Genomic DNA, 14,722 nt, shown 5'->3' on the forward strand with positions numbered 1-14,722 from the left:
TTTTGCCGTTTTAGGATTGTCAGAAACTCCGCCGTTCTAGTGTTAAGTTCACAGTATTATTTCCTGAATCTCTGAACACTCACTGTTGCACAAAAATCAGGATCTTTCACTATTACAATCAGATCAGATAGGAAGAGGCAGTCTGTCTCTGTGAGGCACTGGTCGCATGGCCTTAGGTATGTTAGCACACAGGGTGTCCCAGCTATCTTATCCACCCAAAATATCTCTGGAACAATAACAGCTATTGGAAAACGACTTTCACCGGTATCAATGTAGGGCTGGGGCCCATGAATGTACATATTTGGAAACATTCTAAAACGAAAGCATATGTGTTTTTTAACACAAACTTATGTTTTTTAAATGGACCTCCTATATTTTTTCTTCAGCAATCCATAGCATGACAAAGCACATACACAATGGCGTTGATTGCATCGCAATATTCCCATTACATCCCGAGATATTGAGACGCGAAGTTGACGCTTGAAACACCCGACATGCGCTGCTAGTGCACGTCCTGAGGCTCAGGCATGAACCCCATGCTGCCCGTAATCGCGATGTGATTGACAAGTGTAATCACACCTCCATACTTATCAAGAGGTCCGAAACGAATAATACAGTCTGCTGCCATCAACTCTCATAAGCACATAATGGTTTCCCTCTTGCACGTTTTACGTATCTACGTACACAATATGAACCAGTACCGATCGGTGTACACCCGTCAGGTTGTCTTATTTATCCTGCACACCCAAAATAAAATTTATCTAATGCGTTATATGACCCATTGTGTCTGTCGCGCAGGCCTGTCTCTACCTAGTCAAGTGTCCAATGTAGTTCCCACTACTGCCACAGTTACCACTTCGCCTTGTTTATGATTTGCGACCCATGCAAACTCCTGTACTCCACCACCCTCCGAGCATCCCATTTGTTGTTGCTTTGGCGTGCAGTACACCGCTTGCCAGTGTAGTCGTGCATCAGACTAATCTAGTGACGACACGGAGGTAGTACACATTGTGAATAAACGTTGTGTTGTGGAACTTATACTGTACAGTATAATGTACACACATGAAGATATTGTAGAAATGCTGCTGATCTATGGAGAATGTACGTTGACGGGAAATACATTATGAGATTGCTTGTTTGTTGATAGTACTGTTAGCGAACATTATGATTATTAAATTAATATGTCTGTTTTCTACCCTACTCTACATACCTGTACTGTACCCTGTTGTAGGTGGACGAAATGCTGTTCAGGCAGAACGACTGTACAGAAGACGATTCCCTGACAAGCCATCGCCTTCACGCCAGATGTTTGGTCATCTCACGTCTCGTCTACGTGAAACGGGAAGCTTAAATCCAAGACCTCCACATCGTCCTAGAACATGCACAGATGAATGTGCTGAAGTTGCTGTGCTCGCTACCATAGCTGTGAATCCTCAAATCAGCACACGTCAAATTGAACGTGAAGTTGGTGTATCGAAATCAAGTGCACAGCGTATTCTTAAACATCATAAATTTCATCCTTACCATGTTCATTTACACGAGGATCTTCATGGAAATGGCTTCTGCAATAGGGAAACATTTTGTCGGTGGGCTCAGCAAAAACTTCTGACTAATCCAAATTTTTTTGCAAATGTTCTCTTTACCGACGAGGCATCATTCTCCAACAAAGGAATTGTCAATATGAGGAATATGCATTATTGGTCCGCAGACAATCCAAAATGGCTCCGTCAGGTAGAGCATCAACGTCCGTGGAAAGTTAATGTTTGGTGTGGGATTATTGGAGATACCATTATCGGACCTTTCTTTAAAACGGCATCCAAAATGGCAGACAATACTCCAGAATTATACGACACAATCTTCCTGTTCTCTCGGACACCGTACATCTGAACCGGAGAATGGTCATGTGGTATCAGCATGACGAATGCCCTGCACATAACGCCTTAGGAGCACGACGACTTCTGAACCGTAAGTTCCCTGGTAGGTGGATTGGACGAGGTGGCCCAGTTAGGTGACCTGCCCGATCTTCGGACCTTACACCGCTGGATTATTTTCTTTGGGGAGCAGTGAAGGATGCTGTTAACCAACATGAACCAACAACACTAAAGGACATGAAGCAACACATTATTGATGCTTGTACAGCCATCAAAGAGGAAACAGTAGCACGAAGTAGGGCATCCTTCATCCGCAGAATGACCCTATGTATGCGAGCCAATGGGCATCACTTTGAGCATGAGATGTGAGCGCTATGTTTAGTATGTAGTGCTGGTATCACAGTGGAAGTTTCTACAAAGGGCCATTTTAGCCAGTGATGTTAAGAAACATTTGTTTGCAACAATTTGTCATTTAACGCATTATATAAACATAACATGGATAATTATGTGATAATAAAACTAATTGGTTAAACATGTTTACATTCATCTTCTGTGTCCTACCTGAACTTCCCAAATCAAAACATTTTTACCTAAACAACGGTAAAACTTTTAGTCCACTTGCTCGTTTCACTAAAACCATCAACATGAATTTTACTGTTACGAGTGAATGATTAACTGTCACTTGCGTTAGATCTACAGTAAAGTAAAGTTTTAACGTTGAATGGCATTACCTTTTTAGTTTGGATTAACGATACGCAAAGTTAACTTTGTGACTAACATTGCGGTACACAGATATGCTACAGAACCGCGTCACCCCTAGCCTATGGGATAAATACCTGCTGGAATGTACGACGTTAATGCTGGATGGCAGCAGACCGTATTATCCATTTCGAACCTCTTGATAAGAATGGAAGTGTGATTACGCATGTCAATCACATCGCGATTACGGGCAGCATGGGGTTCACGCCTGAGCCTCAGGATGTGCGCTAGCAGCGCATGTCGGGTGTTTCAAGCGTCAACTTCGCGTCTCAATATCTCGGGATGTGATGGGAATATTGCGATGCAATCAACGCCATTGTGTATGTGCTTTGTCATGCTATGGATTGCTGAAGAAAAAATATAGGAGGTCCATTTAAAAAAACATAAGTTTGTGTTACAAAACACATATGCTTTCGTTTTAGAATGTTTCCAAATATGTACACTCATGGGCCCCAGTGTTACATTGATACCGGTGAAAGTTGTTTTCCAATAGCTGTTATTGTTCCAGAGATATTTTGGGTGGACAAGATAGCTGGGACACCCTGTATGTCAAGGAAGACTTTTTCTTCTTGGAAATAACATGCAATACTGGAGTTATCATACAAAAGTAACAGTCATTCACATTCACATGGTTTGATGGTTCTTGCCAAATCATGGGTATGACAAAGCCCATGGAAGATCTATTACAATTCAACCATGAATGACGATTACAAATGGTTCAAATGGCTCTGAGCACTATGGGACTTAACATCTGTGGTCATCAGTCCCCTAGAACTTAGAACTACTTAAACCTAACTAACCTAAGGACATCACACACATCCATGCCCGAGGCAGGATTCGAACCTGCGACCATAGCAGTCCCGCGGTTCCGGACTGAGCGCCTGAACCGCTAGACCACCGCGGCCGGCAATGAAGATTACAGACACAAGACATGCCATATACAGTGATCAGCCAGAACATCGTGACCACTGGGCTACTATTGATATAGACTCATTCAGGCGACGGCAGAATCACCTGTTGATGAACGACTGCTAGTCAGGCACATGCACGATGCATGCAGCATCAGTGAATCTGCTGTCCATGTGTAGGATGGGGAAGGGATGTAATCTATCTGAGTTTGACTGTGAGGACATTGTGATGGCCTGGAGGCTCAGAATGAACATTTCAGACGCTGCACGACTTGTCAGGCATTCAAGTAGTGCTGTGGCGAGTGTCTTCGACACATGGTGAAACCAATGTGAAACCACATCCAGATGTCGTGGGGTTGGACGGCCATCGCTCATTACAGATGTTGGACGTTGTAGGCTGGGCAGACTGGTAAAACAGGACAGGTGGCGGAACTAACACCAGATTTTAATGCTGGTCAGAGTACAAGGGTGTCTGAACACACAGTCCACCAAACACTCCTAACGATGGACCTCCACAGCCAACAATCCATGCATGTGCCAATGTTAATGCCATGACATCAGCGCTACAACTGAGATGGGCACAAGACCTTTGGCACTGGATCTTGGCACAGTGGCAGTGTGTTGCATGGTCTGATGAATCCAAATACCTTCTTCATCATGTAGATGGGAGTGTGTGTGGATCTGTTGTCTTCCAAAAGAACAGCTACTTGACATGTGCGCAGTGAGGTGGAGATAAGCTGGCGGCGGCTCCATTATGCTCTGAGGAATAGGGATGGGCTATGATCGCGCTCAAGAAACGCGCGACGTGAAAGCAATTTCTCGAGAATGTCTCGGGTACACTCGAGAAGTTGACAGTGCTGCGCTCTCTGAGAAATTGCGCAAACCTTCAGTACACGAAGCACTGAGCCGCAACGGTTGTACTCGTTGTACGTACATGCACGGAAAACTTTGAAATTCTATGATTGATATCAACTGCACTACTGTTATTAATGTGTACTGAAGTATTAGTACATGTCTCATAAGGGAAAAATCATAGAATTGTTGTTTATAACAAAGCACAGAATACGCATGAAACAGAAGCTTTATTCTTACAAAAAAATTACCTTGTACATTCTGCATGTATGCACGCATAAATGCTTAAATGTAACAGAGAAGTGCTATAGCCTTCTATATACAGAAACTGCGTGCATGTGTTTACTTACTGAAGAAAGAAAGGAAAAAAAAAATTTTCAGTGGAAGGCATTTTTACATCCCATTGCTGCACTGCTGTCAATTTTTGTTTAGAAATATGATTTTATTAACCAATTGGCCTTTTAGTCTGCTTCTTTGTTTGTTTATAAGTAGTCCTGTTTTCGAAAATATTCCTTCACTGGGAACAGAAATTGCAGGTATTTCAAGATATTTTTTTGCCACAACAGCTAGACCTGGGTAACTGTTTTCATTTTTTTTCCAGTAGTGTAAAGGATTATCTGTGCGATGTAGGTATGGTGATTCCAAATATTGTTGTACATCCAGGTCTATGCTATCACAACATCTTTTCATTAGATTTTTATTGGAAACCTCTTCATTGAAAGAAGCCCATAAGGAACTACTGGCGTTTTGTACGAAATGGTACTCGTGGCTAGTGTCATTAGCAGCCGAATGAGTAGATCATATGGTCTCTACCATGTTTGTGCACTCTGCAATTAGGCTTGCAACGGCATGTTTTGAATGAATGGGATTCGTAAATGGTTATGTTTTGAATCTGGGTTCGAGAACTGTGGCAACGGCACGTACTTTGTTTGTTTCTATTAATCCTAGCCGGGCTATTACTGAGTTGTGCAGATGTTGCAGTAGCTCTTGCACTGTCGTGGTAGCCCACTTCCCATTGCATATGGATAGGATTAGCAGTCTGATTATTGGAACAGCTTTATAAAGAGAGGTATAGTTTTCAGTTGAGATTGCACTTGTTACCTCTTCAAATGGCTCCAGTACACATAAACATTCGCTCAAAATTCGCCACTCATCAGCTGTGAGGTTCTCTACACCTGAAAACAAAGATGATAAAAAGGCTGCAATGCATTCCTTTTGCTCCACTAGACCATATAAAATGTACTGTTCCATCAAGTTTCGGTTTCCTGAATAAATTTATGAACAGGTTTTTTCACTAGATCCTGCACCTCGTGGAGTTTTTCATTAGCATTGCAACTTGTTTTAAAATAGCTAACAAATTTTCTGGCCTTTCCCCACATTATGCATAGATCACTGTTGCTGTTCAAAGAACTTTTCAGTACTAAACTGATGGTGTGTGCTAAACAAGGCACATGTTGCATATCCATGTTCCGACTGTGAATAAGTTGTACAGCTGCCGTCATTTTACTAGCGTTGTCAGTTGTGATGCTTACAACTTTGTTTTTAATGTTCCATTTTGAAATCACGTTATCTAACGCCTAACTGATATTTAGCGCTGTATGCTTTTCAGGGAAATGGAATGTCTCGAGAGCTAAAGCTTTCAGGCACCAATTAGTGTTAATGAAATGACCGGTTACAGCAATATATGCCTCACTATTGAGTGAGGTCCAAATATCGGTCATTAAAGAAACACAAGTAGAGTCTTCCACAGCCAAGTTTACAACCTCTTTCTGTTTATGGTAATCGTCCTCGATCATGAGCGCAACTTTTTTCGATTTGGTATCGAGTATTGTGGGTCCAACTGTGAAACAAAATGTTGAAAACCAGTGTCCTCGACGATTAAAAGCAAATTGTCTGTTACCATGGCTACTAGTGCTTCATCTAGCTGTTGTTGCCACTTACTTCCTCTATGAAGAGAAATGTAAGATTTAGATCAGTGCTCCTGCAAGGGGATATGTTATGGTCGACAACTAGTCCAATAAAATTACATATCGTATTGTGCAAAAGCTAGGATAGTATAGGTTTGATTTTGGGGTACGTTGTATGTTACTGGAGTACGATTAAAAAAATCAATGTTTTTTAAGCGTGGCGGACCGCTTCGGACACTATCCGAACTTTTGCATGGAATTCACCTTTTGTACCATACGTACCTGGTTATTTTGTCCGCCTCGCACTATTGGAGGAATGAGCCTCAGTATCCACGGATGTCACTGTTTTATTACTCGATAAATTGTGCAGTTTAAGATGTCTAAACATGCCAGTTGTATTTTTTGATACATTACGGAAATTTTTACGACAAATGTTGCAAGTAACGTTATCTCCATCCTCCGTAAAGTATTGCCAGCACCATGATGTTTGTTTTCGAGTGTCCATATTGATTTGAATAACATCTTTACTCCAATGAAACCTGAGACACGCTAGTTATGAGCACAGCGAACAGCGAGCGTGTTTGTCTAGCGGCGGCATTCAATTCATAAACCAACAGCGTCGCGGTGTATGTTGTCGCAGCCAACTGGCGCGCAGCAGCACACACTGCCGAGTCGTTTCTCGTAAGCTTCTTGAGAAATGCTTGAGAACTAGAGGCTCGAGGAATTCTCGGTGCGCTTGAGTCGCCGCGCCTCGCCATCCCATCACTGCTGAGGAACATTCACGTGGGCATCAACAGGTCCAGTGGAACTTGTGCAAGGCATCATGATGGCCAAGGAGTATCGCACACTGGTTGCAGACTACGTACATTCCTTCATGACAATCATATTTCTCGATGGCAGTGACATTTTTCAACAAGATAATGCACCATGTCACGCAGCCAAGAGTGTGATGGAGTGGTTCAAGGAACACAGTGACGAGTTCCAGTTGATGACAAGGCAAACTGACCGCCTGTCAGGATCAGATGGCTTTTATCAAAGCTGTGTTGCATGATATGATGGAGGTGTAAGATGAAAATAAATTAATTGATGCAAAGTATACAATTGCAAATGTTTTCTATTAGATGAGGAGTCATTTCTGGAATAAGTTCCACAATATAGTCCATGTTCCAGGCGTAAAACATACAAATGTTTTCAAATGCAAACAAAATGGTTGTATTCTTGTTTATTCCACCTCCACCGCAACAAAACATGTGCTGTGACAAGTGAAAACTGAGCACAAATTAATGTCACTCTTACATCCCTACAGCAAAAAAATTTCACTATTTCTGTATTGATTTGGTCATGACAACTTGCATGGTTAACAGTGAGGTGTGCAGCTTATTATTAATTTCTCAAATTTATTTTAATACTTAATCACCATTTGGAGATTGCACTTCATCCCCATGTCATTTTTTCTGGTATTTTTGTTACACACTTGATAACACCTCGAAAGTATGGATATGTCAACTTAATTGTTAGACATTCTCTGACTAGAACATCATATATATTATTTCTCAAGTTACCATCACTTTTTCTCAACACACACAAATTGTAAAGGGATGAGTGAGGTATCGTTAGAGAGGCTGATTAACCAGCTTCTGACACTGTGTACTGATATTGCACTAAAACTTACTGTTTGTAGAACATTTTATCATAAAAGAGATTTAACTATCATGGGCAAAAGGTCATGATGGATGCTCAGCTTCGTACCTACTTTTTATGAAGCTAACTCATTAATCACGAATAAGAGAATCCCTTTTCATATTATCTTATCACAAATAGCATTATGTTTTACAGTACTTATTAACTGGTTAATTTGTATACAGCATCCTTATAGATAATAACCGTGACCATTGTGGTAGTCCATTATATCTACATCTACATAAATACTCCACAAGCCACCGTACAGTGCACAGCGGAGTGCACCCTGTACCACTACTTGTCATTTCTGTTACTGTTCCACTCGCAAATAGAGCAAGGGTAAAAAAAACTGTCTGTACACTTCCGTATGAGCCCTAATTTCCGCCTGTCGGAAAAGCTGACTTTTCTAAATGAATATACATTCTGAAACAACAAATATACTAGTCATTGTCACATTGAATTACGATTTGCCTATTGCTACTATGCCTAACGTGCTTATTGCAACTGAAAATGTGTGCCAAGTTAAGTTTATAGTTTATGAGATCCTAATGACAGTCCCTGATCTCCACCTGTCGTACAAGCTGGGATGAACATTATGAACACAAAACACATTACTGGACACACGGCAATAATCATGAACCCATGAGACATGACACATTATTTCACATTGTTTGGTTCATTTTTAAAGATGTTTTCCCTTCATTCCCAGAACTACCCTTATGTCAATGACTACACTTATTCCAAATGCTGTTATTATTTAAAACTATAAAAGTGCGCAAGTTTTGCATTGGTCCCTAATAATAAATATTACAAAACAAGCTTATCTATATAAATATATGTATAACTGTAACAATATTCACTTTCAATGTCATTTAGGTACATCAAACACGTTATGACATTTCAACTTCCACTTGCAAATGGCTACAGCCGAAATGTTGATTCAGTGAAATAAATGAACAGTAATTTACGTTTTAATGTCAGAAATTGTTTGCAAAAAGGATGTGTATGTAGTGGGAATGCCACAAGTCCACTATTATACGTGCAAACTTGTGTACTTGCTCTTCTTTCTGAGCGAGCTGAGTCCACTTGTAGCAGAGATGACGTATTCAGAGATGACATCACAGGACTCGCTCACAAATTCAAAGCAAGAAGCTCATTTCTGATTACCAAACAAAAGGCTTCATCAAACTTTTTAAATTAAACTTGGATTTGTTACATTTCAGCAGTTGTGGCCTACTGCCGAAAACATGATTGAGAGGTGCAATGGTCTTCCTAGGCCCTTTTTTATGTTTCTTGCAATATCTGTATGCAAGTTTTAGCAGCGTAACCCCCACATGAATGACCGCACATTTTACCACAGTTCTAAGTAAGCTACAATAAATTCTTACACCTAACACTGCAGAGGCTACTCTTCATATTTAGTATGGGATATGTCTGGTGCACCCTGATACTTGTTTACTTCCTTGTGCTCTCATATGAGATCTACAGATGGTGCACTGGTCTAGGATTACCCTACATATTTGGCAGTAGGATTTCATTGAATTTCTTGCTATTGTTGTGTAGGATTTTTACACTCCTTCCTGATCACTTTGTAAAGTCATGAGTTTCATCATCTGCAAGACAGTCCTGGGGTGCACAGTTTGTATCAAATCAAAGTGTGTCTAATGCCATGACAAAATCAGGTAACACATGTATGCAGAAGCCTTTGTGGCTAAATGCTGCATGGCAGCTTCTGCCAGCCTGATGAATGATTGGGAGATGAAGTTGTCTTTGAAGCTGAACACAGAAAGTTCACCCAGATTTGTTCAAACTTACTGTGACGTTACGTGTGTCACATCAGACAATATCTATAGAAAATCTTTTCCACATTCAGTATCCAAATGAAATGAGATAATGATCAAACGATATCGTGCACATTTCGCTTCCTTACACTGTTACATTCCAGATAAATGCTTTAAAAAAAACCTAAAACTTAAATTAGATGTACACGTATTTCTTTTTTAGGAAAGTTATTCATACTACTGATAGTTTTATTTTAAATGTTCACTTTTCCCAACATTATTTATCTTCTTGTTCAAATAGGAAATTTTATCTACTCCTTTCAACATCTGATTTCCTAACTTAATCCTTGCAGCACCATCTGACTTAATGCGGCTATACTCAGTTACCTTTGTTTCATTTTTTTCCATGTCCATTTCATAACCTGTTTTCATGACACTATCCATCCTGCTCAACTAATCTTCCAAGTGCTGCACCGTTTTTGACAGAATTACAATTTAATCTGCAAATCTCAGTTATTTTTCTTATCCTTAAACTTAAATTCGCTTTCTAAATTCCTCCTTGGTTTCTTTTTGGGGAGGTAGTAATCAATCTCATCTTACTTCCATCTCAATTATTGCATCCCTTTTGTGAACTTCAACTCATAACTGCAGTCTGATTTCTGTAATGTTTGTAGATAACCTTTGATACCTTTTTACACCGACCACTTCAAAAAATTCTAAAGAGTGCATTCCAGCCAACACCGTAAATGGCTTTCCTTTTAGTACATCTGCAAGTGCTGTGAAATGTAGGTTTGAATTTTATCAACCTATCTTCTAAGTTTGTCATAGTGTCAGTACCACTCTATACACTCTTACGATCCTCCAGAACCCAAAGTTATCTTCTGTCAGTCTATATATCCTTCTGATGATATACAAACATGATGGTAGTTCAATAGCGCTCCTATCTCTCAACACTGACCTTTGGTATTGGTAACATATTTTTCTTTAAGTCTGGGGGTATTTGACATATCTTGTATACCCTTATTATCAGGTGTAACAGTTTTTTAATGTTTCTCACAAGGATATTAATAATTCTGATGGAATGTCATCAACTCCACGTGCCTTTCAACTTCTTTCAATCCTTCATCAGATTCTTCCCATAGTATTGCATCACTCATCTCCCTTTCATCCAGTTTATCTTCTCTATTGACAATAGTTAGCCTGTTTCTTTCCTTTAAATAACCCTTCTGCATCTTTTATCCACCTTGCTGAGTCTCTTCAGTTTCTTAGTACCAGCTTGCCATATGATATCTGATATTTTGTGAAATACTAATGTGCATGTGGAGTCAAAAATTGAGGTAAATGTAGGCTGAAAGTAATGAAATCTTACAGTCACAATAAAGACATTTATTTGAGATCAAAGGATACAGTTTCATTTGAAAATTCAGAAATTTCATAGTTAGACTCAAAGAATGCAAATATCTGAAAAACTTTTCCTGTGGGCTACACAGAGTTTATGCAGTTCATCATTTGATTCTTTGTTATCAGTGGGATTTGAGTGCATTGTGTCTGGAAGATGTATCAAAAGTATCATGACAGTTTCTCTTATGGATTTTAAGTTTCAGGTCAATATCTGCTACTGAATAACAAAGTCAAAAGTTTTGCTTTTTCTACTTTGCTCACACATTTACAGATGGCTTCACAAAACCAAATGAAAACCTGCAGTTATAGTATATGCATAAATTATATAGTACCTGTATAAAGCACAAATATTTCTATTGTTTCACAATTTTAAACAATCAATCAAACATCACAGACTTTATAGAACACAAACCATTAACCATACATGCAACTAGACAATCTTATTTTAAGAACACAACATTCTACTAAGCGTCAGCTAATACTGTTACACAGGAACAACACTGGCATTGTTAACAACCAAACTGACATTTAACATCTGATTTATTAATACTGAAATAAATGAGGAACAAATTTTGTTAGTGAAAAGCTCTCTCCAATGAAATTACTTTTTCTTCCACACAAGCATGTGATTATTAGCTGGCATATCGTGTGCTGCTATTAGTGCCAAACCATATCTAAATCCCAATACATTCAGATCTTCTACGTCTCTTAGGCCCCATGCAGGATTCTCTTGTCTTAATCTTTGGTTAAAGCTAACATTAGACTCTGGAGTTATAACTCCATTAAATGCAAAAGGCCCATACAGAAATAATAGACCGCCAGGTTTCAGAACTTTTTGTACATTCTTGAATAGGTGTTCAGTGCATTCACTTTCAGTTGTGTGGATCATATTGATGTTGATAACAAAAGACACAGAATTTTCTGTGAATGCTCCAAAGGCCCAGAATCTATATGGAGTACGTATATCTATTACAATTGGGTCACGCACATTGCGGACACCACTTTCAGAAATGTATGCTCCAATACTTCTTATATAGCTTTCTTCAAATTCAGATGGCTGAAACTGCACATCTGGAAAATATTGGGCAAAATACACAATGTGTTGGCCTGTTCCCGAGGCTATTTCTAGTACTGTCAGAGCTTCTTCCTTTGCCTTGTTGTTAAAAATGTACTGCATTAACACCTCGAGAATTGGTTCTTTGTTGCGTTCAGCTGCAGGGCTGTGCAATTTATCTCCAACACTGTAAAACAGAAATAATAATATAGCAATTTAGTAAGTTTACACGTGACAAAACACCAGTACACACACACACACACACACACACACACACACACACACACACACACACACACACACACAGAGAGAGAGAGAGAGAGAGAGAGAGAGAGAGAGAGAGGTATCAATGGCAGTTCAGCTGACACACAGGATACCTAGCTAAGATGTGTTGCAAAATCATTGTCAGTATGTAATGGATTTAAAAAATGACTTTACTGTGGACTTTTATAATGTTCTTTCTTCAAACTGTGAAACTGCTCGAGGATGAGGCACACGGATGCAAACAGCAGCCTCAAATTGAAACCAATGGGATCTAAGTGCACCATCCACATTTTGAATGTTCCACTGCCCACACAAGAGACAACAGTAAGTCATGGACATCATACTGTACAGCAAGCATTAAAAAAATGCCATGAGTTCCAGACACAGTTACAGGCCTGTCTATATCTTGTGTGATTCCTGACCTTACAATCATGACATTTAGTCTGTCCAAAGCATAGAGAATGAGCGAATTATGGATGGTGCCATAATTTTGATGCGTGCTTGGGAAACGAGTGGGATCACATCATACTCTGAAATACCATTCAGCTCCTTACTGTCATGTGTATGTGTGTGTGTAAGGTGTTGTCTAGAGGAGGCCTACAACTTTGTCAGTATTGTGGAGAGATTTACTAGCAGTAGTCCAACCATCTTAGTTTGTGCATCATGCATATGATTTTTTATTGATAATTGGCAGTTTTCTGCAGGTCCTTATGCCACAAAGTTAAGTCTGTGTCATACTAAGACAATAAGCCACATGTTTACTGAGAAAATTCTGCTGTCCACCCTTTCTGGATGGATAATGCAGTATCGGCAGCTGTCTGGTTGTTGTCAGTTATGCAGGTATGTTTCCTACAGCCACCATTGTGGTGCGAGGGTGGTGTGACGAATGATTATGCCACTCTCAATGACATGCAAGCATCATCTCTCTGGAGCTCCAGTGGCAGGTGCACTTAAGTTCGAACATCCATGCACTGACCCCATTTTGTGTGTTTGCCAGTTGAATAACATACACAGACTTTTATAGTGGCCAGGGCTCATGATCTATGAATAGTAACTGTATTGAAGATTGACTGTTTTGAACACCTGTGGTATTTGTGTATGTTTCAACATTCAAAGCTACTGTTAACGACTGATGCTGCAACTACAACAACAAAGTTACATATTACTTTTGCCATTTGATATCAGATGTAGAATTAATTAGTATCTGAATTCTCTTTTCATGAATGCCATCTGTTCCTCACTCCTGTTTCCACTGCAGAACAACACAGTGTGAAAAGTAAGTTATAACAAATAAACTATGTGGAAGAACAACATCTCTGGAAGGCAAAATATATGAAGGAACAAAATATACACTACCACTCATTAATTTCAATAAACCTACCAACCGACATCTAAATCCCCGTAAGTACCATATAATACTATGACTATGGCTGAATAAGCAAAGGAATAGTACAACATTGGTGATCATGTAATATTATTCAGGAGTGTGTCATGTGCATATAAAATAGTTGTCTGAACTGATATGGTTGTTTACCTGTGTGACAAACAAAGGTATATTCCATACTGCCCTGTTTTTCCCTGTAGTGTTGTGATGTCTGCAGTGTACTTCAAGCAGTGATACAATATGTACTAAATGATTACTGCACTTCAGTTCCTTAGTGACAGCTGACAGTGTGCACGTCCTTATTATCATTCCAGGAGCAGAGAGAGTCATCAACAAATGACACTCAGAAAAGCAGGTTTATCTGTGCTCCAATCTATGAAACAATGGGGCATGGCTATAGGGGGAGTGCAATACACCCTTCACTACCAGAAGAAAACATGTAGCAATAACGACCTACCACAACCAAGACGACCTCATGAAACAACTAAAAGTGATGATAAATTCATCAGAATTACTAGTACGAGAAACAGGTTCAAAACAGCAGCACACACTTATGCAGAATTGGCAGAAATGAACAAGAAAAACATATCTATTGCAACAGTGAAAAGGAGACTGACTGATGCGAGCTTGGCTTGAAATGGCATATAGCAGCAAGAAAAACCCCTTCTGAAACATGTAAGTAAAAAGAAGAGACTCGAATAGGCTAGGAAACATAGTAAGTGGACACATGAAGAGTGGAAGAAAGTGTTATTCATAGATGAAACTAAATTCAAGATTTTTGGTACCACAAGGACATTTGTTCATCAATCTGAAGCAGAAAGGGTGGCCCAGCAACACTTAAACACAGTAGGGGTTCTATTA

General features: G+C 39.6%; 2 protein-coding genes across 8 annotated transcripts in view; both read right to left on the minus strand.

Moving 5' to 3' along the window:
- Window positions 1-14,722, minus strand: part of LOC126470255 (dnaJ homolog subfamily C member 21) — a 263,365-nt gene that overhangs the window by 155,477 nt on the left and 93,166 nt on the right. The gene's annotated exons all lie outside the window — the stretch shown is intronic.
- The window catches only part of LOC126470256 (methyltransferase-like 26), a 67,645-nt gene continuing 64,052 nt past the window's right edge, over window positions 11,130-14,722 (minus strand). Inside the window, exon 3 of the mRNA XM_050097983.1 lies at window positions 11,130-12,400. Within this exon, the coding sequence (XP_049953940.1) occupies window positions 11,761-12,400 (640 nt within the window). The 3' untranslated portion in view covers window positions 11,130-11,760. The remainder of the gene's footprint in view (window positions 12,401-14,722) is intronic.

Source organism: Schistocerca serialis, chromosome 3, assembly GCF_023864345.2.
Source record: "Schistocerca serialis cubense isolate TAMUIC-IGC-003099 chromosome 3, iqSchSeri2.2, whole genome shotgun sequence".
NCBI lineage: Eukaryota > Metazoa > Arthropoda > Insecta > Orthoptera > Acrididae > Schistocerca > Schistocerca serialis.